General features: G+C 37.6%; 2 protein-coding genes across 12 annotated transcripts in view; one reads left to right on the top strand and one right to left on the bottom strand.

Moving 5' to 3' along the window:
* Positions 1–26,064, bottom strand: part of RALGPS2 (Ral GEF with PH domain and SH3 binding motif 2) — a 169,550-nt gene that overhangs the window by 47,313 nt on the left and 96,173 nt on the right. The gene's annotated exons all lie outside the window — the stretch shown is intronic.
* On the top strand, positions 455–20,294 carry ANGPTL1 (angiopoietin like 1). Its single transcript, XM_002715003.6, has 5 exons — positions 455–1,042; positions 6,255–7,103; positions 15,877–16,070; positions 17,889–18,159; positions 19,607–20,294. The coding sequence occupies exons 2-5, from the start codon at positions 6,281–6,283 to the stop codon at positions 19,792–19,794; spliced, it is 1,476 nt and encodes a 491-aa protein (XP_002715049.1). The 5' UTR covers positions 455–1,042; positions 6,255–6,280; the 3' UTR covers positions 19,795–20,294.

The raw sequence follows: 26,064 nt of genomic DNA, 5'->3' as shown, positions 1-26,064 counted from the left end.
TTGTCTGAGGAGTAGACCACCTTTACTCAGCGCCTGGCTGTGTCTGATTTAAAGTGACAACCCAGCAACAGGCACCGTTTTGTAGAACATGAGGCTGTGACACTGCACGATACCAGAATTCAATATTAAAAAGCATTCTGTTTCTGAAAGAATCTCACTTATTCTTGGTAATTAAACTTGACCTTAAGAAATTATATATTACAGAGTCATCTTAAGAAGTGTATGCTAGAGCAGAATCCCGTTTCTTGTAACCTCAGAGCCTTGTAACATGGCAAGTAGGAAGTAAAATGTTTTAAACATTCTTGTAGGCCAGAGTTTCCGTATTTAGGCGGCTGTCTCCTGACAAAGCCTAGCTCTAGTTCCTTGTAACAAAAACTGAACTCATCAGCCTGCAAGTACTTCCACTAAGTGAAGTTCATGCACGTTAAAGGTCTCTGGCAGCCGCCTGAAACGTGTTTTGTAATTGCCACTGAACTCCGATAGTTTGTTTCCAGATGGTGCCCTTCCTTCAACCTGCACACAATCTCTCCTTGTTCCCAGCTATTCAACCTCCTGCTGATCCCACTACCCCCACCCTATTTAAGGCTACAGAGAGGAAATCCTAAGGAGGAGATTTTCCCCCTAGTCTCCAGCAATTTTGCTGGTGACGTAATATGTGGGCTGAACTTCAGTCCACTGAGAAAGAGGGAATCACTATTCAAGGGTACTGTATATACAATCTGTGTCAGCTGCAGCTGGTTACCGCATTTCTCCATGTGGCAGACAGAGCAAAGCCACAATGCTTTCTCCGCTGGATTAAGGACAGCCCACAGACCAGAACTTCTACTATACGACTTAAAATTACATAGGTGGCTTGTCAAACTCAATTGATTAGTACTGTAAAAAGAAAAAGAAGCCCCTTATTACAGCTTGGATTCAACGGTCCAAAACAAAAATGCAGTTGCCATTAAAGTCACAGATGAACAAACTTCTAAACTGATTTTTTAAATCAAGAATAAGGGCAGCAAGTCTCTGGATTCGTTTTACCAACAGACACAAAAAGGTATTTTAATATTTCTTTTATTTTGTTTGAAAATACTTTGTGTATCAAAATGCATATTTTGTATTTGTAGTTGAAATTTTAAAATCTGTTACTAAACAAAGAACTTAAGAAAATACTATAACTTAGCTCATCTGAAAGAGGTTTTGTTTTGCAACTTCATATAAAAACTGGTCATTAAGTACTTTATGATGTTTAATTCATTATTTCAAGTTGAATTTAATGCTACTTCGTATATATTGCTATAGAGTGATACATACATGCTGGGTTTTGGAAAACAAATGCTTTACTGACACAAGAAAGGAATCTTAACAAGTAACAGATTAAATGTAGAAGGTTCATAGCACAGTGATCAAAAACAACAGGATACAAAATAAAGCAGAGCGTAAACGCAGTTAGTTTCTTTCCCACAAACAAAACTAAGCAGATATAAAAGTCACTGAAAGGCTTTGTCACAAAAGCCCAATTATATTATAATCAAATATTAAGCAGAAACTTGTGCAGATGAGTTAAGTCTATGGTATTTCTTGCTATAACTCAAAATGTTAAAGCTTTTCAGGCTTACATGTAACAACAACTTAATTGGGTAACAGAAATTATAATTGCTAAAACTAGAATTACTTAAGGAAAGCAAAGTTATTGATATAAAAACACTAAATCTTCTTACAGGTTAAGATTATGTAAGCAATCAGCATTAACAGTAGAAAACATGGACCTAGAAGTCACATTACTTCAGTAGATGGTTAAAAGGTTAAAAACAAGTAATATTCTTAGAAATAATTTTGATAAAATATTAAAGGGAACCCTTTATGGATGGTTATCTAGAAGCTTGGTAACTATATTATGAAAATTATTAAAAGCAAAATTACTAGTTACCAATATTAAATTTTAACACCCGAGACACTGTGGAAGCCTCTGGGCCTTGAAGTTTTAACTGTAAGAATATTCAACAAGCCAGTAACGGTAAACTAATATTAAATTCATTTCCATGTCCTTTCCTTAAAGGTTCAAAACTCTAAAAATAGGAGTTTCTCTCTCTGTTAAGCACATGTTCGTAAGAAGCTCTGATGACATAATTCCCATGCAATGCTGGGTCTGAAGCACTGTCATCTCTTTTTTGTTGTTGCTTGCTGTGCAAAGTGCCGCCCTCATTAAGCTTCAGTTCTTACTGATGCCTCAGGCAAGCACTTACTCCGATAATCAAATCACACACACCACTATTTATCCCTTTCTTAAATAAATCCAAGGGATGAGATTATTCTCCAGTCTCTTCCCAATCTAGAAGTCTTTATCTAACACACATCCTCAAGGCCACACATTCATCCCCATTGTCTCCCGGTGCTTTCAGCACATCCCGCGGCCAATTAAAAGCCTCTCTGAGTACAGCATCTGCAAGGAACTGAATCCTGACTTCTAATTCTTTTAATAGCTGGTAATGTAGCAGCCATGAAGAGAAATACTACTAACAAAATTAACAAAATGCACAGAAGATTTTTTTTCCCCTCAAAACAACCAAGCAAAGACACAGTCTTTAACTTCAGTATACCAGAACAAATTTACAACATTCTCTTGGGACTAAGGAAAATTTTAGCATATACAGAAAGGTTTTATGAGGTAACATAGTTTATGGTGTTTCACTTTTAAAACTGAACATATGTGGGAAAATATTAAATAAGAGAACGTTTTGAACAGCAAATGTATTTTTAAAACCAGTTCTTTACGCATGACGTAGTCAGTCTACCATTTAACAAATGTGCCTCCTTGCTCTGCTTCAAGTGACTCCTAAGTCATTGCTTTTAAAAGGATAAGGCAATTATATTTATTTTAAAAAAGTTAATCTTCAGTTGACTCATTTACATACTAATGTAAAATAAATTTTACGACTTAATCATACAGGAACCTCAGGTAACCACAATGACCCAAGGCAGAACACACACAAGAACATTTTGACTTTTTTGGTTGGGGGGTGTTCTTAACTGAGAACACTGATGAAAAATCTTGCATAACACATCTTACTTGTCATAGGAAAATCTTTGGTACTAAGACAATATATTAATACAATCAGTATGATTCATAGATTTTACTTTGTTTTAAAGTTTCATGACACACTCTGGTTTTTCCTTGTTTTGGTAGCTTATTTCATGGTAGAAATTATTTAAGTAAACTAATTTTATGATCTAAGGGTTTCCATTCTACTATTAAAACGAAACCAGATTTTAGTACAAGTTAAATATACAGGAGAAATGATATACACTTATGTAACCAGGAGGCTGATGGCTTTTATTTTATTCCTCCTAGTTTATTTTTTAATAAGCTATACCTAAGTTCCATGAATCTGGAAATAGAACATAGTATCTTTTATTAGTTTTTGGTACAGGTAACTTTTGCATAGTAAAAGTCTTTTTAAAACAAAACACGATAGATGATTCCTGAGGTCCTAATTTTCTATTGATGTCACACAGCAAGGTTCAGACACATACAAAGCCGGAAGCAGCCGTGCATGTGTGCTTTGGGCGGCCAGCAGAAAGCCTGACACAAACATGGGATGTTGTTCTGCTCACTCTCCCTATCTTGAGCAAGTCAATAAAGGAAAAGCAACTCCATCTGTTCTGAAAACACCAAAAATAAGGAGACAAAGTTTAAGAAAGTGAAAGTAGCAGCTGAACAGCCTACATCTCAATGATACAACTTTATTTTTTGGAGGGCATCAAAATCACACACTAGATAGATAAATATCAACAGAGAGAATACATATGAAGAGAAAGGAATGGCAGCAGAAAAGTCTGGGATGTAAAAATGTTGGAAACAAATTCTAACAAAAATGTTCCACAAATATGTTTGTATAATTAGGCAGCCAATGAAAAAAGATACAAACCAGGCAAAGCCCATGCAAAACAAGAAACAAACTTGAGATTCTGCTGTAGTTACAACCTAAGATAAAAATTCCAGGTGTGGGAAAGTTATGAGTAGAAAGTCTGGATCCTGTTAGTGTTTTAGCTTCTACAGGACCTCACTGCTTTATAAAATGATGCAACTTCACAGTGCTGTTGTGAATGAACAGTCAACACGTATTATGCACTGCATAAACATAAGGTACTGTCACAGGGTTGCTCACAGAAAAGAGTTTAGAATATGTTGCTATATAATGTAATGTAATGCCAAATTGAAATATCAACTCTGGAGTCTTACACCTTTATTAAAATTCGGGCTCCATCCCTGTGTGACTCTTGATAAGGTCTTTACATTTTGGACACCAATTTCATCTGAATATAGGGATCATAATAGTCTACTTTATGGGGTTGTAGTGGGAAGCAAATGACTTGATGCATGCATAAGACCTAAAACATTGTCTGGCACTGAATAAGCACCCAGTAAAAATGAAGTCTTGTTACTACTGTGTTGTTGTGAACAATCAAAAATGACTTTGGTCCTGACTTCTCAAATTAAGAAACAAATGCATAGGTGGGAAACTGGGTAGAAAAGGTCTCTTAAGGTATTCACCGCCAACTCCAAAAACAGCAGATAGGAATCCTGTTTATTAGTGCGGGAAGCTAGGCTGTAATACAGAAGCTTGCAAACGAACATGATGAAATAAACACACTTTACCTTTCTACTACACTTTACAGTAACTAACAAGAAAAGAAGTGTTAGCTCTTGGAACCAGTTCTAGTGTTTCATCTGAAGAAACTGTACTATAAAGAACAAACATTTCTCGTCTGCCACAGCAAAAATGAAGTATTTCCAGCACACATTTTGGCACATGTGTCACTGCTATAGCGACATACTGACTGAAGACCTGGCTCTCACAGTGCTGAGGACCGGGTCTTCAACAAGAACACAGGTCCAAAGAGTCTCTAAGGCATATTCCAACTCTAACATTCATACAGCTTCTTTCCTTGGTAATGCTTGTAGAAAATCACAATACAGAGCAGCAGAACCGCTGATAACAGAATGAACCTATCAATCATCCATGAATTTAGAGCATATACAAGATGACAGTTCAGGAAACACCATTACCCACAATAAGTCAGCCACCAATCCAAAAAGGAGAGACTACAAAAACAAAAACAAACATATGATGCTAAAATTATCTTGTTTTAGATATGTCTAAAATGCTTGACAAATTAAAAAAGCAGGTTGGCTAACTGGCTGAATGTTACTCCATTATCTGAATTAATGACTATAGGAGGGGTAACTGTTGTACCCTATGAAAAAGTCAGTTTTGCACATTAGATTCTGCTGCATTCATATACAATAAGCAGTAGTCCACTGGATAACATACAAATCGATCTTAGGAGAACAGTGTAGTCTAGACTTTTGGAAGTTAACCGGATATCAAAGTTAATTAAAAGTCCTTTGAGTGAACAATTTAACTCCTCTTGTCTGTAGTAAGAGAAGAAGGTCTCGGACAAAAGATTGAAAACATTTAAGGCATGGTCAAGGCTAAAAAAGTCTGAGATGGACACCTTTGGAAGATCTAAGAGGAATAAAAGAAGAAACAAAGAAAGGGTTAGAACTTAGATAGGAAGGTACCACATGAACAATTAAAAATGGTTCTGCAACTTTGAGTATGGGTTACTAACACAATTGTTGAGCTGTAAATATTTTTAAGTTTATTTGCGCAGTTAAATTCCATTTTAACAAGAGTCAATGTGGGAAAAAAGTTTGCAACACTGAAATTTTTCTAAGCTCCCCCTCCCAGAAGCCTGTTACTCATTACAACAGATCAATTTCATTGAAACAGCATGGTAGAAATCTAAAATGCTAAGTTGTTTGGTAATCTTTACACTGGTGAGGCTAAGAATGTTTTAATTAGTGCCTAACAAACACTGTGTACCATCTTCCCAATCTTAAGAGGCAGTGAATTTTTTTAAAGGTAAGGAAGGAGTTAGGGTTTCAAAAGCCCCAATAGGCCCTAGCAGTGTACCTCTGTCTTCAGTGGGCAGTGACCAAACTCAGCCCTATGAACTTGGGAAGACACAGGGTTACAATAAAGTGGTGTTGGAAGGGTTGTTTGTTCAACTCTATCTTTAAGCAAATGTTAAAGCATTCTAACTTCATATCAAATTTAAGAAATTAATAAGCTACTTCTCAGCTAATTTATTAACACTAATAATAATACTCCGTTTCCTCCTTTTTGTATATCACTGACTTTAAATATAGATTAATATGAATTCTTTTCACTTTTCCCCCTTCGCTGATTTGTTTTCAAAAGACGTCATTGTACAACTTCATTTCAAAATGAAGGCTTTTATCTGGACCGCAGGTGTGTTAATTTTCCTGCTGATTGGCACTGGACACTGTAGAGGAGGACAGTTCAAAATAAAGAAAATGACCCAGAGGAGATACCCTCGTGCCACAGACGGCAAAGAGGAGGTGAAGAAATGTTCATACACGTTCCTGGTGCCCGAACAAAAAATAACAGGGCCGATCTGTGTCAACACCAAAGGGCAGGATGCGGGCGCCATGAAAGACATGGTCACCAGGATGGACCTTGAAAACCTGAAGGACGTGCTCTCCAGGCAGAAGCGGGAGATAGACGTCCTGCAGCTGGTGGTGGACGTGGACGGCAACATCGTCAATGAGGTGAAGCTGCTCAGGAAAGAGAGCCGCAACATGAACTCCCGCGTCACTCAGCTCTACATGCAGCTGCTGCACGAGATCATCCGCAAGAGGGATAACTCACTCGAGCTTTCCCAGCTGGAAAACAAAGTCCTCAATGTCACCACCGAAATGCTCAAGATGGCAACCAGGTACAGAGAACTAGAGGTGAAATACGCTTCTCTGACTGATCTTGTCAATAACCAGTCTGTGATGATCACTGTGCTGGAAGAACAGTGCTTGAGAATATTTTCCCGACAAGACACCCATGTGTCTCCCCCTCTTGTCCAGGTGGTGCCACAACATATCCCTAACAGCCATCAGTACACCCCTGGTCTGCTGGGAGGCAATGAGATACAGAGGGACCCAGGGTATCCCAGAGATTTAATGCCACCACCTGACCTGGCGACTTCTCCCACCAAAAGCCCTTTCAAGATGCCACCTGTAACATTCATCAATGAAGGTGAGTTACTTTACTGTTACTAAACAACGCTCATTATAAATGCTTATTCATCTTGATATTATGATGCATGTACATTACAATTTCTACTTTTTTTATGAACATCATCAAGAGTAAAACTTAAATACATATCTTCTTCCAGCTCAAAGGTTCTAGGCATTCTAAAACTTCGTGTCTTCTGTGAAAGAACAGTCTTCTATCCAAATGCGTACAGTCCAGATTCTTATGGAGATGATCCATCCCTCACATACGGAGCCTTGCTAGCGCCTCACGGCAATGCACAATCCTCTCATTTACTGCCTGCTGCTCTCACCACTGCCCTCTTAAAAAGGAGCGCTGAGATTCTGCTCTCCCTGTCTGCAAGCCTGCAATTACATCTCTTTTCCTCCACTCTCAGCAGATAACTCATCTACAACCGTAGGAGGACAAAGTCTAATCAGGTCTGGGTTCTTTGTTCTTTCCTATCCTGGAGGAAACAGCATCTATACAAAACCCATGCCCTCCTGTCCTCCAGTCTCATGATGAGAAGCTATCTCTCCTAGTACTCAAGGCTAAACTAATGATTTGCATCTTGTACCCATATTAGTTTTATTACAAGACCTCCTTCCTCTATTTCTTAATTTCATTCCTTCCTCTTTTCACTATTAGTTGTTTATCTAGTTGCTCAGAAAACAAACAGTTCATCTTTGTTGCATTAGTAAAATTGCTGCTTACTCTGCTTACTTTCTGAATGAGTATTGTAGAACTGTTTTATACTTGCATTCCTTTTCTAAGCCATTCTCTCACATCCTTTAGCATCAAAGGGGAAATCCACATGTTCAAAAGTAAAAAGAGAGTAAACCTCAATCCATTCACTTACTGAAAAGGCAGGACATAAAACTGTGAAACAATTTTAAATGACAACAAAACCACAAAGCCTGGAAAGGAAGAAATCAGAGTGGTTGTGTCTCTCTGCAGCAGTGACACTGCTGCTTTCCTGTTTCCAGATTACCATACTCCTGCTCTTCCTACATCTCCAAGTCTTTCACTGCCATCTTTTTTGTTTAAAAGATTTATTTATTTATTTGAGAGGCAGAGTTACGGAGAGGAAGGGACAGAGAGAAAGGTCTTCCATCCCCTGGTTCACTCCCCAGATGGCTGCAATGGCTGGAGCTGAGCTGATCTGAAGCCAGGAGCGAGGAGCTTCCTCCTGATCTCCCACAGGGGTGCAGGGGCCTAAGCAGTTGGGCCTTCCTCCCCTGCTTCCCAGGCCATAGCAGAGAGCTGTAACAGAAGAGCAGCAATCAGAATTCGAAATGGTGCCCACGCTGCCGCACCACAGGAGGAAGCTTAGTGCACCAGGCCAAAGTGCAGGCCCCAGCATACTTTTTCTTTTCTGCCTTAAGGCTTTCTTAAAATGTCCTATTTAGAGGCTGCACAGAACATCAAGGCTTCACATATCACTACTGTTTAGATGACTCCTGAATGGAGCTCCCCCTCCAGAGTCTAACCAAAGCTAAAATGTTCTACCATCACCTCACATACTGCTGCTTCCTCTATTGAAATGTCATTTTTAGCTTATCTGTCAACTTAGCAGATTTCAAAGCTTAAAAATACTGTTAACAATTATGCCTCTCCAGATTTAAACATACATACTTCTAAATGTCTCTTGTCCCAGTCAATGACTATTTTCTGAACATGTTTTCTACATTAAATTATACTGAAGTTATTTACTTATCTGTCTCTGCTAGTCTGAATGCTTCTATAAGGTAAAGTACTGTCTTTCCATTATTCTCTCTCAGCACTGAGCCAGGATCAAGTGTGGCATACTGTGTGCACAGGATATTTCAGGCGCTTGAACAGTGAATGGATGAAGTAGTAACTAAGCTGTAACACAATCCTTTTCCCAAATCAGCATTCTCCTTTTAGAAATAAGAAAATTATCATTATAAAAGTAACACATAATTTACTGAAGAAAGTTTAGAAAATCCCAATGAACTGCTCCAAGAAGCCTCATGGGACATCCAAAAGATCAGAAGTACACTTTGGTAATAAAACTTACACGTCTCCTTTTCTAGCATAAACAATCCATATTCTTGTAGTTTAAAACTTTTTTTTCCTTCTTTTATTTTTCCATAATTGTATTTCTAGGACAAACTTCTGCAAGTAAAACTGAAGGATCAAATAGTTTTTGGTTTCTCTATTTTGACGTATGTCACCATCCACTTCTGAATTAGCTCAGCTCATTTCTGATATTTCCCACCTGGCCCATACAGTCGGCAGAATTCCACCTGTCTCTTTCCAGTCTCCCTCATTTCTGATCGGAGCCAGATTACCCATGGCAGCAACTAGAAGACAGAGACTCCCTGGGTTACCAGCTGTGAGGCTCAGGGTGGGATGGGTAGAGCTCTGTGTTAGCTTCCTCATCTTGGAAATGGGAATAAAAATAGCCTCACAGAGTAGAATGCCCGAAGAGTGCTTACAACAATGTCCAGCTCTCCTAAGTTAGCTCTTTTTTTTTTCCTTGAAAAAAATATGTATGTTTTTAAAGTCAAAGTTACAGAGAGAGACAGACACAGAGATCCTACATCTGCTGGTTCACAAAAGCCAGGAGTCAGGGGCTTCTTCCAGGTCGCCCACAAGCAGTCTTCCACTGCTCTCCCAGGCCATTAGCAGGGATCAGAAGTGGAGCAGCCAGGACTCGAACTGGCACCCTATATATAGAATGCAGGCATCACAGGTGGCGGCTTTACCTTCTATGCCACAATGCAGTTCCCAAATGTTAGCTCTTTCTAAGAGCTACACAACAGCCTGCCAACTGGTCTCTTTCTCCATCAAAAATATATTCTGGATTCCAAAAGACCTGTCTTCCTAATCTACCCGCACACTGCATTTCTCATTAGTCCCCCACTGGAAACAAACTCCAATTTGCCTAGGATGGCTAAGAATAGCGTCCTCTTCTAAAGAATCAAAGCTTCTTCTCTTGCTAGCTTTCCTTGCATGCGTTTCCCTCACAAAACCCCTCTACTCCAATAAAAAGAATCCACTCATTTTCTCCTAAACATTTTTCATCTTTCTGACTATTCAAACTATAAGGCTCAGATTAAAAAAAAAAAAAAGCAACTCCTCCTTGAAGCTACGTTGATGACCCCATGGGTCTGAAGTGACTGCTCCTCCCCTCTGTCCCATTCATGCACTCTACATGTGCTCACAGCACATGTGCATGGCTGCCAACTGTATTACCAGCTTCTTCCTGGTACATGGATACTGTGTCTCATCTGCAGTTGCTACATAAATGTTAGCTGATTTGCTAACATCTGTATAGAGCTTCTTAAGGTTGTCATTCCAAAGACCTTTATGAAATTACTTTAATGCATTTTACTGGATTAGTTGATTTTGCACTGCTCTAATGAACAGAGGTCAGAGCATGACTGAATTCCATAAAAGATGCTCAATGTTAATATCCCTCAAGCCCTTTGATTTCCAAAGGGAAGCTATGCATGAAATGACCCAGTGGGTACAAACAGAAAAACTATATATTTATTCTTGAGATTTGTTTAAAAATTCTATACAGGTTTTATGTAAGCTTTTAATGTATATATTTTATCAGCACAGTGGTTTGTATACATAATTTACAAATAAATATAATTGAGATGTGTGGTTTTTTGTGGCAAACTCACAAGGTATACAACTCTGAGTATGGAGATGACTGCCAAGGAGTATTCTACACGGGCCTTGAATCTTAAGTGAATGCTATCACCAATTCCAGCAGAAATGACTACTCACGTGATTACACACTGACAAACTAAGAAACTGCTTACACAAATGGCACATATCAATTCTAAGTTATGTTATATACTGAGCTTTACCACAAGAAAAATCTGCTGTCACTCAATTAAATCCTGTGTCAGAATTCAGCATGTCAGAAATACCTCGAAACATATTTTGCTTTAATGACACCATGGTGTGTATAGCTCCAATAAACCAACACAAATTAAGGAGATAACCATTTTCTTTTATTCATCATTTCTTTAGGTAAACATCAACTTTTTACTTACTTTACTCCATGAATGTTGGTCACCTAAATTCAAGGCATGATTAGCTACACCATAAGAACCATTACACTAACAATACCCTCATGCACGTGTAAAAGAGCACAGAATTTAGAAAACTTGTATCCACCATACCTCTGCTACATGACCTTGAGTAAGTCATTTTGCCTGTTTCTATTTTCTCATTTGCACAATCAGAGTCCTGGCTAGACTGGCTGATTCTGATATCCCCTTCCAGTATCAATAGCTGCTGACTCTTACCAAATATAAATTACTATAAGCAACAATAAACAGGCTTGGTATTTATTTTATGTGCCAAATCATTTACTTAAACTGTTTTTATTTCTCTCTGGAAAAGATGTTCAAAGCTATCTGAGCACCTGTACAAAAGCCTAGATGGTGAGGTCTGCTGAGCTTGCGGATGTTTCTGGAACCAGGAAATCCCTGCCACTGCACTCTGCATGCTGGTACCTCTAGAAGCATAATGTGAAAGTGCATGCAATCTGCATTACTTAACAAGATGTTCAGCTAGTCATCAGGTCTCCCACGTGGTTACAAGGGCCCAAGGACTTGGGCCATCTTCCACTGCTTTCCTAGGCCATAGCAGGGAGCTGGATTGGAAGTGGCGCATCCAGGACTTGAATCGGCGCTCATACGGGATGCCAGCACTGCAGGCGGTGGCTTTACCGGCTATGCAATAGCACTGGCCCTGATCAAACAGTTTCAATTTCAAAGCATTTGATATTTCGAGTTTTCAGATTAGGGATGCTCAATTAGCAAAGTCTATGTAAAAATTCCAAAATCCCAAACACCCGAAAACCTGAAACACTTTTGTCCCAAGCATTTTGGGTAAAGGGTACATTAAAGGGTATTCAACCTGTACCCTGTCAACCTTTAACACCTTGATGTTCCTAAATATTTTATAGCACTTCAAGTAGCCTAGTGAAAATCCAACTCCTAAATGTAAACTTTGAATGTAAATTGTAAACACCGAAACTGACAACTCAGTCTAGCTCAAGAGCTCTAAGTATCATCTCTAGCCATTTACAGCTCAGACATACAACACCTCCAGCTCCTTCCCATACCTCAGCACGTTAGCTACGTGTGGCCTTGAAGACTCCCTCCCCCTTCCCCACACCCTAGCATTTTTTTTTTAACTTATCTTCAAAACAGCTCAGATATAGGTAGACTCCCATCTCCTTCCCCCAAAACATCAGTGAGCTAATTTTTAGACATGGTTACCACATGCCCTGCAGAACTCTATCAAAGTACTTGTTATAGGTAGTTAGAAGTGGTAACAAAGAAGTACTCTATCTCCCACTTGACTCTAGTTGCTTCTCTGTCCCTTGAGAATTATACAGTCTCTAGGCTATGCTAAATGCAAAAAGAAAAAAAATTCTTTTTCTATTTATTTGACAGGTAGAGTTCTAGACAGTGAGAGAGACAGAGAAAGGTCTTCCATCTGTTGGTTCACTCCCCAAATAGCTGCGCCAATCTGAAGTCAGGAGCCAGGTGCTTCTCCTAGTCTCCCATGCGGGTGCAGGGGCCCAAGCACTTGGGCCATCCTCCACTGCCCTCCCAGGCCACAGCAGAGAGCTGGACTGGAAGAGAAACAACTGGGACAAGAACCCGGTGCCCATGGGATGCTGGCGCCACAGGTGGAGGATTAACCAAGTAAGCCACAGCGCTGGCCCAAAAAAATATATTTCTTGAAAGAAAATGTAGAAATGAAGAAATTCTGGAATTCATGCCTACCAGGAATCATTTAGTTCAACAAATACTTGAGAGCTCAGGACAAAGTCCATGCCTATGAATAAACAAATATCTTAGCATGCAACATACAAAATAAACCGCATGGACCTGGGAGTCATATTGCATTTCTCCCTGTATCTACTTCCCATGTATGAAATTAAAATTCTGCAAATTTCATTCTATTTAACATACAGCCTCTCTACCGTTCTCTAACTTGACTATAATGCTTGTTTCTGTAATGTGACGCAGCTCATAGGTGATCAGTTAAAAAAATAATAGGAGAATACTATCAGTAAAACAAAGAGATCATATCAGTTTCCATGGGATTTTCCCCCAAGAATATTAATGTTTTGTGCCATAGGTAAAGGCAGCTAAATAGCTATTATTTCTTAGTGTTATTTGCAGATTGTTGGTGATTTCAGGAATACACTATTTCTCGGGAGTAAAAGGACTATTCATCTTTAATCATCCATATTGAATTCATTAATTACATATGCACCCATTTTGTAAATGAGCTGCAAGATCAGGAATGAAGGAGAAAAGATGATGGTTACATTAGTTACTGTGTTAGGGCTCTGCATACTTTGACCAAGTTGAGTCTATGCCAGGAATACATGGTTGATTAATACTGAAAATACAATCAATGTTATTCACCATATAAATAAAACAAAAAACCCTTTCTCATCTCAGTAGATATATAAAAGGTCTTTGGAAAGAAAATCCAAAATCCATTTATGATGGGAAAAAACCCTTGCCACAAAGCAGGAATAGGAAGAATGAAAAATTTAAAGTATCTTTATGCTGGCTATCTTCAATCCCTTTATAATGAAGGCAAAAATGGGTATCTCAAAAAAGAAATTAAAACAAACCAAACTGAAAACTTTGCAACAAAAAACTGCAATCCCTAAAATAATATAGTCTACAAGAGACAACATAAATCTACTGTTTCTCAACTTTTTTTTTTCTAGTAATCTATACTGCTATGGACATTTTATCATAGCTTTAAAAAACCTGAAAGTGAAATACCAATGTAATAAAAATCTAGACTAGAGAAACTGATCTTCATTTTCGTGTGTGCTTTTAATTTCCTTGTATTTAAAATGAGAGCAATGAATTGACTCATTTATTTAACAAAACCTATTGCTAACTAAGAGTTAAAACAGGGATGACATGAATTTAGAAGAAAAACAAAAATGGTCTGTCTTCCAGGAGCGATCTAGATGGGAGAGATCATAGTCTCTAAGAACTCCTTCTAATGGTGGAAACATGTAACTATTTAATGAGATTAATTCTATTCCAATAAGGATGCAGTATTTATTTGGTACAGTATAGGTAATACATTTCTTGAAATGTCACAATCTATTATTTTTATAGTACAGAAGTTCTTCTAAGAATTTGACTAAACTATCCATTATCATAAATTTCTAAAAATTATGTATATTAGAATTTTTAATGTCTAAGAAAATGTAAAATTTGACAAAATGTTTATACTTTTGTTCTAATAAATCTTTATGGTAATTCTTTTTTATGAATTGCTTACTGTTTTTTGCATGTTTATAAAAAAAGGCTCAAAACACAGAAGGGTCATGAAGAATGTTCAGTTAAATTAGAAACGTCCTTCTCTAAATCCCAAAATGTATACATCTCAAGTTCAAGACTCAAACACCCTACAAATGATATTTTACAAGATACTCTGTCACTTAAAAAAGTCTGAATAACTTTCTGGTGGATTAAAAATAGTTAATACCTAAAACCATGAAACAGCACAAGGGCAAATGCACCCTAGCATTCCAGAGTACGGACTCTGGGGTCGGAAAGAAATGGCTGGAGTTTAAGGGTTTACCACTTTCCCAGATACATGACCTCAGTCGACTGTTCCACCTCAGAACACCTATCAGCTATCACAGGGTCACAGGGTCACTACACAGAGTAAGAAAACCAGCACTGGGCATATAAATTTAGATCAATATTCCAGAAACGCACTCTCACGGGCTGTTAGTAAGTGCTCCACGGGGGGAAATGTAGACTGTAAAAGTCTGGCCGACTCCAGCTCCTTTATCTCAGGAATTCTCAGTCTTTAGTATGTGAATGTACGTTGTGGGTTTCAAAAAGGGAAACATAACATTCAATATTTCTAAAATGTCTGTGATCTTAGTACTCCATTTTCTTTCTTTTTTAAGTTTAATTAATTTGAAAGGCAGAGTGACAGGGAGAGACCGAGATTTTTCATTTGCTGGTTCACTCCCCAAATGCCCACACAGCAAGAGCTGGGATAGGCCAAAGCCAGGACCTTCATCTGGGTCTTCCATGTGGGTGCCAGAAACCCAAAGACTTGGGCCATCATCTTCTGCCTCCCAGACTGGCACATTATCAGGATGCTGGATCAGAAGTGGGGGCAGGACTTGATCCCGGGTGCTCCAAGATGGGATGTGGACATCCCAAGCAACAACTTAACCCACTGTGCTACAATGCTTGCCTTGATACCCCATATTCATCAAGTATTTCAAGGGACCAGTGTACTTCACTGAAATCCATTTTTAGAAATTGTAAACTGGGGACTATGAAGAGCTGTGAAAGTGTAGCTATACCTCTGACTCAGCAGATCAATTCCCCAGCTTCTATGTATGTCCATGAGAAGAAACCAAACCAGTAAGAATGAAGATACTTTGTGTGATTTTTAGAATAGCAAAAATCAGATGAAACGTAAAGACTTAGGGAAATGTTTGTTAAAATAAAACCGAATCCAATTTCTATGTGGTTTAGGATTACAGTAATATAAAAAGGCATGTGTATGAACAAAGACAAGAACAGTGCAAAACAAATTAACGTCTGGAGAGTGGGACTGAAGTCACCCTTCTATTTAGTTAAACTTTCATAATACTGTGTATATAACACATAAAAAGTAGTAACTGTGAAGACAAAGATAAGAACCTTGATTACAATTATTTTCACATGTGTCTGTACATATTAAATTTCTACATACTACATTGCAGGACCATTCAAAGATTGCCAGCAAGCCAAAGAAGCCGGGCACTCAATCAGTGGGATTTACCTGATCAAACCTGAAAACAGCAATGGACCAATGCAGTTATGGTGTGAAAACAGTCTGGACCCTGGGGGTTGGACCGTTATTCAGAAAAGAAAAGATGGCTCTGTCAACTTTTTCAGAAACTGGGAAAATTATAAGGTAAATCAGTGATTCAGACCTGGAGGAGGTGGAACAAAGATCTTAGAATCGTGGTCATTCTATCTGATAAACAAGATAGTGAACAAATTAAGGTTTTTCATTATCTGCACCTGTCAAAAAGATGATTCCTCCTTGTCTGAAAAGTCCAAATTAAAATGTAAAAAAGAAATTGAAGGCTTATTTTTAAATGTTCACTTTCTGTCTGGATTATTTACATAAGAGGTCTTTAAAAAACTCATGGAAAATGTATATTATGAAAAAAACTATGCATGGATTTAAAACTGCTTTTGCAACAAAATAAACTTGGGGCTGGCACTGCAGTCAACTGGGTTAAGCTGCTGCTTGTGATGCAAGTATCCACTATGGAAGGGCTGCTTCAAGACCCAGCTGCTCCACTTCTCATTCAAGTTCCTACTAGCATGCAAAGGAGGTTAGTAGATCATGGCCCACGTGCATGGACCTGTCACGCATGTGGGAGACCTGGATAGAGCTCCTGGCTCCTGGCTTTGGCTGGCCCAGCACTGGCTGTTGTGGCCATATGGGGAGTGAAATAGTACACAGACCTCTTTCTTTCTTGCTCTGCCTTTCAAATAAAGCACATAAAACTCCTTATCTTTAATCCCCTTCCCATGAACTTTCTGAAAAAACCCCACATATATAACTTAATACTCTGTGAAGTATTTTTCTAAGAAGACAACTGCTTTTTTGTTTATGATTACACTTGTACTATCAAATGTATTTAAGTAAAAGTGTGAAGTACAGAATTTCAAAAAAATTGAAAACCCCCTTTTCTTGGACTAATTACCTCTGATAATCAAGCCACCATGTTCTATGACACAAGCACTGGTGCTACAGTTACATATTTGACCAGAATCTTGTGATACCAATTCTGGAAAGGTAGACAACTGGTCTTTGTTAACAAGTGTGATGGTCATGCTTCTGAGTAATACACACACACACCACACACACACCCCTGCAGTTCAAGGATGGCAAATAGGAAATATGTTTTCTAGATGCTTAATTGCACTTTCAAAACTACAAAGTAACATGATTGCTCACTCTTATGTGAAATTCTACTGGTAGTTACAAATGGAAATTCATATATCCATGTCAGAAGTTGTACAGATTTCTAAACATGTAAGTAGCACAAATGAGAAAGTGAAAAATTCTCTAACACTACCTTCTTGAGGATGTACTTGGAGTTTTAAGCTCAGGTTTACTAAATCTATTTTGCTGCACATTTGCAATGTCAAATGCTTACTAAAGTATGACAGCAGTTAACTGATTCTTTTTTCCAAACAGTAATTTACAATTTTTGAAAAGAACTTTGAAGATTTTTATCTTATATTTACTGATTTTACCTAAAGAATTTATTCTAAAACACATGCTATTATTTTTTATTGAACAATCTTAATAATTTTAGATATCCTTTTTTGTTTAATTATGGTAGAGACAGTATCATACTTTTAGAAAAAAAATTTTGGGTATTTGGGGAGTATTAACAAGATTAAGAACCCTTTTTTTTTTTTTTTTAAAGACTGAGTAGTTCAGTAATGCTTTTTGTAGCTAGGAATAAATTTTGCCCTCTTCTGCTTTTATCTTACTTGCTTTCATATTTATCTGACAGATTAAGAGAAAGCAAAGCAAAACAAAGTGACTATGCAGGGCTTACAAAAGTCAGGTGATCAATTCAAATGGAAGTTTACATTATCACGTAAATGGACAGTATCTTTAAGCTATCAAACATTTAAAACTTACCTATGAAAACATTAACTATCCCTATACTTATGCACTTTTGTTTCTTTGTTTATTAAACAGAAAGGGTTTGGAAACATTGATGGAGAATATTGGCTTGGATTGGAAAATATCTACATGCTTAGCAATCAAGATAATTATAAATTGTTAATTGAACTGGAAGACTGGAGTGATAAAAAAGTCTACGCAGAATACAGCAGCTTCCGTCTGGAGCCTGAAAGTGAATACTACAGGCTACGGCTGGGCACGTACCAGGGAAACGCAGGGGATTCTTTGATGTGGCATAACGGAAAACAATTCACCACACTGGACAGAGATAAAGATGTGTATACAGGTGGGTAAGAAGAAGTGTCCATCCTTTGTGGTGGACAACAGGGCCTAGGGTGGGTGCTATTTTCATCTGGATTGGCTCCTGCGACAAGACAGCATTTAAGTCAGGGCCGGCAGGGAACAGAGGAAGCAAACCTTCTGACTACACAACGTAAGCACCAGAATGGCAAAATGACTTGCATCAGATGGGAAATTCATGTCGTTGTTTTTTTTTTTTTTTAAACCAATTCAACAACTTTTTTTTGTACCTTTTAAAAAAAATCTTATTATTTGAAAGGCAGAGAGAGAGACAGAGAGAGGGAGAGACAGAGAGAGATCTTCCATCCACTGGTTCACTAGTCAAATGGTCACAATAGTTAGGAGCCTGTGTCTCCTGTGTGGGTGCAGGGGCCCAAGGACTTGGGCCACACTTCACTGCCTTCCCATGTGCATTAGCAGGGAGTGGGATCAAAAGCCAGGACTCAACCAGAACCCATATGGAGTGCCAGTGTCACAGGTGGCAGCTTAACTCACTGTACCACAATGCCAAAACCATATTATTACTTTTCTAACATATGTTTTTGGCCTTGATAAAGAGATACGCTCCCTGAAAATTAATTTATTCTTCTCTTAAGTTATATCTTGGCAAGCAGCATACAGGTTACTATTTTACACTCGTAAAAGCTGGAGAAAATAAAGACATGATCATAATTTATGCATTATTTGCAGAAACTCATTTGATTGCTGCTAGTGCTATTTTATAGCAGTTTTGGCTTTTTTTTTTTTTTTTTTAAAGATTTTATGTATTTCTTTGAAAGGCAGAGATACAGAAAAAGAAGTGGGTTCGGGGGGAGAGGGAGAGAAAGATAGAGATCTATTATCTGCTTGTTCACTCTGCAAATGGCCAGGGCTGGACCAGGTTGAATCCAGGAGCCAGGAACTTCTTCCAGGTCTCCCATGTGGGTGCTCCTTTCCCAGGTGCATTAGGAGGGAGCTGGGTAGGAAGTGGAACAGCCGGGAACTGAACTGGTGCCACAGGTGGAGGCTTAATCTTCTATGTCACAGCGCCAGCCCCCATGGCTACTTATTTCCAGAATGAATTTTTCTCAAATTTTTTCTTTATTAGTACCCTGTCATCTGTCTTTCCCAATCTTTCCTTCTGTGTCTCTGACACAAACTTCTTGCATTTTATTTATGTTGTTATGTAGAAAATTAAACCCACCCCCCTTTTTGAAAAGGAAAAAAAAAAAAAAGATGAATTCAGCAACTGAAGAGCAAAATCTGGTCTTTCACCAGTTGATGAGATGGCTATAGAATGAAAACACAAACCCACTAGAAAAAAGTAACTGAAATCAGTTAGAAAGGTTAAAAAAAAAAGTTCCAAAGAGAGAATAAGCTTTTGATGTTTTTTAGAGTATCATATTTAAGAGAAACTTTTCCTTTGACATCTCTATTTTTTTTTTCCTTCAAAGGAAACTGTGCTCACTTTCACAAAGGAGGCTGGTGGTACAACACCTGTGCACATTCTAACCTAAACGGAGTATGGTACCGAGGAGGCCATTACAGAAGCAAGCACCAAGACGGAATATTCTGGGCTGAATACAGAGGCGGGTCATACTCCTTGAGAGCAGTACAGATGATGATCAAACCTATTGACTGAAGAGGGACAGTCTTTCAGGTTAAATGGCATAGAACTTTGTATTTTTCTGTTCCTAGAAATGTAAATGTCACATGTATATTACTTTGCACATTTATTTCTACAGTTTCCAAAATGAATTTTACAATTCTACAAAAGGAATCTGAGAATGTAGTTCCATCTTGCTTCAACATACCACAGAATACTATTTGTATCCATATCCTAGTTGAAAAAAAATTACATTGCCTGGGTATAGACAACATTTATTTTCTAAAATGTACATATTTGCCACATGTAAAACAAATCTTAGCTTTATTTTAAGTCAAAAATGAATATATGTCTAAGATACTTAACAATTTATTTAAAAACTATGAAACTGCTCTGATTTCCAACAAAAAACAATTTTTAAGATTTCAGTCAAGTAAGCCATTTTATTTATATAAAGACAGGAAATTAGAGAGAAATCTCTAGTTTTGCCAACAGAAAATACATTTTCCACTGAATAAAGATTATTTCAAGTCAAATTTGTGCCTTTTACATCTAATGATTAAAACCTGAGTTCTTGTATATCTGAATTCTAATTATAAACTGCTTATTAATGCCTTTTTTTCTAACTTACCAATCTTTACCATTAAAAAAATGTGTGTGCTAGGTCAGAGAGCCTGGCTAGCTTTATAAGTGTTAGTGCTCAACTATAGGTGGGACCAAAACTACTTCAAGAAATTGTTGGATGTTTTCCCAGTACTGACGGATCAGCAGCTTCACAGCAGAATCCACAACGGCTTGAACAGTCCGAATATAATTCTATTTCACAGTGTTTGGTTTGGTACTAATGCTTAGTGTCACTTCATCTTTAACTCACCTTTGCAATCAACAACTTTATTAGTCATCTTCTAGAAGAACTTCCTTCCAGAAATATACCCACTGCTTAGAGCTGACTCCCTTAATTCATTTGTAAAGCTAAACTTTTGAAGAACTCTCACAAAACTTTTGGTTCTACCAAAAGGAAAATTCAATCAGAATTAAAAATGTGTCAAAACTATCCATAGGAATGGTTTAATCTGAAGATAATCATTTGAACTCAAGGCTATTAACCTGACCACATCTCAAAATAAAACTTACAGTCAAAGGAGAGACCATCCAGATCTTACAGTGGTGTCATTCTTTGTTTTATGTACTGTCATCTCAAAATGGCTCTGAGCTCCCTCTCAAGTCTGCTCTGAGCTCTCTGGGAGGAATCAGGCCTCTAACTGCTGTAACAAACCTTGACTGAATGAAACCTCACCAGAGTGTCTCATCTGTTGACACAGCTACAGCTTTTCACCTACACACATCAAACTATATCCCAGAAAAGTGTTGCAGAACTTACCGCGGAAGAATATTATTGCAACTGGAATGATGCAGAAGTCAACATACAAACCAGAAAACTAGACTGAATGTTCTATGCCTTAGGCAACGGGTTTACGGAGCAGACGAACTGCCCTGCAGTTAGTTCCTAGAGAGCTTAAGAATAACTTGGGCAACTATGCTTCTTGAGAGGATCCAAGAGGCAGCACTGAATGATGATCAGCGCAGGCTCCAGGGTCAGCACTGCTCAGGTCTGCGGCTCAGCTCTACCATTTGTGGGCTGTGTTCCCTTGGGCAATGCATACACTCCCATCTCAGTTTTCGTTTTCTATAAAATGGGGATAACATTTATACCCAGCTCATGTGTTATTGTGATGAGTGAGGTAGTAAATGCAAAACATTAAGATTTATGCCTGATGCACTCATAAATACTCAGTATTCTGTAGCTACAATATTGTTACTCCTCTTCTACATACTTTCTGAGTATCAATGGTACCTTGCACAGAGTAGGCAGTCAATAAATACACTTAAACAACAGTATCCATGTTTTCAAGTATGAAATTGCACTGATCCATGATCGTCACATGAAAACCTAACAGAGATATAGTCAGTTGGCGTTAAGAGGTAGAAGCATAAAATATTCAAAAGAAAACTTAAGGCAAGAATAGCCACAGTAGACATTTCAGCCGAAAGAGAGTCTTGTGAGAAGAGGTTTGGTCACTCGTGTGGTAGGGAAGGCTCATGAGCTACCTAGTCTGCAGGCTACCTTGAAATAAAGACATAGCTCCAAGACTGAACTTGAGCAGAGTGATCGATGGATTCTTTATGACTGCTTATTGTTTGTATATGCAGTGAAGTTTAGGCCTGGGCCCTATTCTGCACTGAATGGCAGGCCTAGGACACTATGGCTCTCTGAAGCAAAATTCTTCAAACTGGAGATTTTGAATAATGTCAAGGTTAGATGCCATTTTGAAATTTAGTAGGTATCTACGAACAAGGTTATTATCTTCAGGCTCCAAGTCTGTGAGGATAAAGATCAATCTTCAGTCTCATGTTCACTTAACTCTTAGCCACGAAATGAGAGGGTAAATTCTTTTACCATTCTATTTCTTAGGATTCACACTGGTAAAAAATACAATAAACCTTCAAAAATTTCTGCAATCAAGAAAGTGTTTTAAATTACTAATAAATCTGTACTATTATTTATAGACAGTATATTTAAAATAATCTTAACAATAAGCTAAATAATATACTCTACTAGTTTTGGTCTTCTATTTTAGTGTCTGTTAAAGAGAACCAAGTAAGAAAAAAAAGACTGAACTCACGATACAATTACTTCCCCCTGAAAAAAGTCATCCAAAAATAGGCTTTTTAATTTTGTCAGTAGGGTTAAACAGTTATCAAGTTGCAATTCTTTAATGAGTACAGAAAGGCTGATGAACTCACAATTTTTACCTAAAAACAGATTCCCCAAATTTTAATATATAAAACTTTGTATAAACTTTCAATGAAATAGTTATAATGCATTTCTCCATAGTAATTCAACTTAACCTTGCTTGCCTCAGTTTCTTTACCTGTAAAATATAGCACCTACCAATAACATTACTATTATGTATTAGATACTTTATATAAAACATAATATCAATAATGATAAATGCTTAATAAGTGCTATTAAAATTATTTTCTGGTTCAGGTTTGCTCAAAAATTACCAAATAAATTATAGAAATATTAACAGAAACATCAGTAGCAAAGCAACTGCTGAAATAAGGGGGAATATGATTTTGCTTATAACTAGCACACAGACATGTACACTCACTATTCTTATTTGTTAAAATCATATAAGTTCTGAAAAGAAAACTATGCATATGGAGATGAAATTAATGCAACTTCCATCTCAACTCTTTTATATCAAAAGTCTATGGTCTACAGTGAGCTTCAGAGTATACAAAAAAAAGAACATTGGAGCAATTTTAAATATGTAAAAAAGAACGAGAGTAAAAAAGGATATAAATGATGTAATGGAAAACGGGGATGTAATTTTGGCTAAAGAAAAACCTAGGGCTAGCTGCCATTTGGTTAGCATTCATTTTCAGGATCCAAAAGAAGTTGACTAAACATACTTTATTGTTATTTTAGAATAAAATATATAACAGCACATATCAGAAGAAAAGGGTAAAGCAATCCATATAGTGTATACTATTTACAAACCAAACCAAAACAAGGAAGACAGAATAAAATTCCTAAAATATTCAAAGTCAGTGACAATTTTATCATTACTCATTTTTGAGATCAGTGTCAGAGCCTTTTATATATTTAATCAGGTAAAATTATATTAAAGAGGAAGAAAAATATCCCATTAATTCCCACAGAGCTGTAGAAAGCCTTGGGCATTACTGAAACTGTCCGAACAGAAATGTGAATTAAAATTACTGCTTTTGAAAATATTTGTACATAGCTTAGAAGAAGTTTCCAAAGTTCATGTAAACCTAAAGAACTGTATTCTACTGAGAGACAAGTATTTAACATTTCAGTACAGGTAAAGACTGCTGAAAATTATTATTAAAGGATCAAATAAAACCTGAAGAGCCTTCTAAGTGAGTATGCTTTGAAAATTCACTAATGGCGATGAGAACAATGCAAGGTGCAAGGCAATGAATGGGTGCCCGTTCCACAGCACAGGAGAGAGAACAGTATTCATGACGAGTGATAGTAACCTGCACCTCTGCTACTAGAGATGTATAAAGGCAGACACCATGTCCACGTCATCACCTGCTATATATACCTGCCCCAAGCATGGAGCTAAGAAACACTGCTTACTCGCGGAGGTAACAAAGAAAACTGGAGATGCAGCAGAAGTTGTTGATCCATGCAAATCTGTCATAAAAATAAGCTTACTGTATGTCAACAGAAATTAAAACAAATTAAATTAATGGAACAATGGGAAGAGCCAGAAAGGGGTCATTTAATTGGCTGAGCCACTAACTATTAAGTGCCTACCTCTGTTCTATATGTTGTTAAGAATAAATCCTTGAACCAAGACAAATACGGGCTTATACTCTGTCTGGAGGTGGGGGCAGCTTAATGAAAGTATTATAATGGAAATGAAACAGGATGTTTTCTGAAAGTGGTGGGCAACGGGAACCATATCACATAGGTTATACATTATTATTTCATATTATATTATCATACACATCATTACATGACAGCCTTTTCTTTTCACACAAAAAAAATCCTACCATGAAAACCTGACATTAAATTGGAGAGTAAATGGTGAAGGAGAAAAAGCTCTCTCTCTGAGAGTGAGAAGGCATATTTAGATACATCAACTCAGTGTACTCATGCCTTACTGAATGGCTGGAGACTTCAGAAAAACCTGGCTAACGTTCTGCTCCTACCTAATAGGAAGCAATACATAGTGCTGCAGCAATTTACTTTTTTCATAGCTTTTTAAAAATATGCATTCTTTCCAAAGAGCATCCTGAGCTGGCTAAGCTTCTGCACTTCTCATCACACGACTAAAGTAGGCTTAGAAAATGCACATGAAAGAGTATTTCTGTTTCATACAACTGAATATTTTGGTACAACCATCTAGCTTTCTCTTTGCAGCAAAGCATAACTCCCCATGCCGAATTCCTCAGCAAGCCCCTGAAGATCATTCTCCAATGACAAGAACAAATGAGTGTTGTTCATGATTTTCAGATTTAAAGCAGTAATTCATATAAAGTAATTTTTTCCTTGAGATCTGCCAAACTATCCTGCTGTAGACAAATAGTATCCTTGTTCTAAGAAATCTTCACTGTATTATCCAAGCTGACTAATTTTTACCTTGAATGCAAACCAACATAAGGTATTTTTTCAAAGGATATGAGTTGAGAGCCAAGAAAACATCTTCTACTTCTTACAGTTTAACCCACATTAAATCACAGATAAACTTAACAGTCTCAAAATAGGACTTCTGTTGACACAGAAACCTCTACCCCCTTTGCAAAATTTCACAAGGAATGGTTGGTTTCGACCACCATTTTTAGTGGGAAGTTGCTAAGAGTTTGAACCACATCTCTTATGATAAGAAAACAGATGACTAGCTTTCTCTACCCTCCAACTTCTGCAGATGACATATTCTTTCCTAAGAACTCCTGCAGTCAAAATGGATAAAGGGTGTATTATGCAAATTCTTTACATCTCAAGAGTAACAGTTAAAAACAGTTACCAACATGTGTAAGAAATGTTATCTTACACATCTTCAGGGTAAGTTCACTCTGATCAAATGTACAGCATCTCATAAATGCTGAAGCTTTTGGCACCTGTACTAAATGGGAAAGGATTCTGAAATCAAGACAAGTTAAATTTAAAAATTACAACCTAATTAATTTAAATTAGAATAAACTATGAAAAATTTAACTCTGCTAGGATATATATTGTTAAATCTTGGGGCCGGCGCTGTGGCATAGTGAGTAAAGCCACCACCTGCAGTGCCGGCACCCCATATGGGCACCGGTTTGAGTCCCGGCTGCTCCACTTCTGATCCAGCTCTCTGCTATGGCCTGGGAAAGCAGGAGAAGATGGCTCAAGTGCTTTGGTCCCTGCACCCACATGGGAGACCCAGAAGAAGCTTCTGGCTCTCAACTTCTGATTGCTGCAGCTCCGGCCATTGTGGACAACTGGAGTGTGAACCAGTGGATGGATGACCTCTCTCTCTCTCTGCCTCTCCTTCTCTCTCTTTAACTAAATAAATAAATTTTTAAACTGTTAAATCTTTCTTCAACATACTTCAGTACAAAAGATAACGAATTAAAAAAAAAGAACCACCTGTCCATCATGCAGTCAGAAAGTTGTATAAGAGATTTGCTTCACATTTTCTTAGGAAAAGCATGTGTGTTTTTGGAGATTGAATACATTTAACCTCAAGATTTGCTATAGAACAAAACTGTTACTACTTTAAAAGG

Source organism: Oryctolagus cuniculus, chromosome 7 (genome assembly GCF_051225735.1).
Source record: "Oryctolagus cuniculus isolate XC-2025 breed Fujian yellow rabbit chromosome 7, ASM5122573v1, whole genome shotgun sequence".
Classification (NCBI taxonomy): Eukaryota; Metazoa; Chordata; class Mammalia; order Lagomorpha; family Leporidae; genus Oryctolagus; species Oryctolagus cuniculus.
The sequence above is the reverse complement of the archived record's forward strand: the minus strand, read 5'-3'. Positions and strand labels throughout refer to the sequence as shown.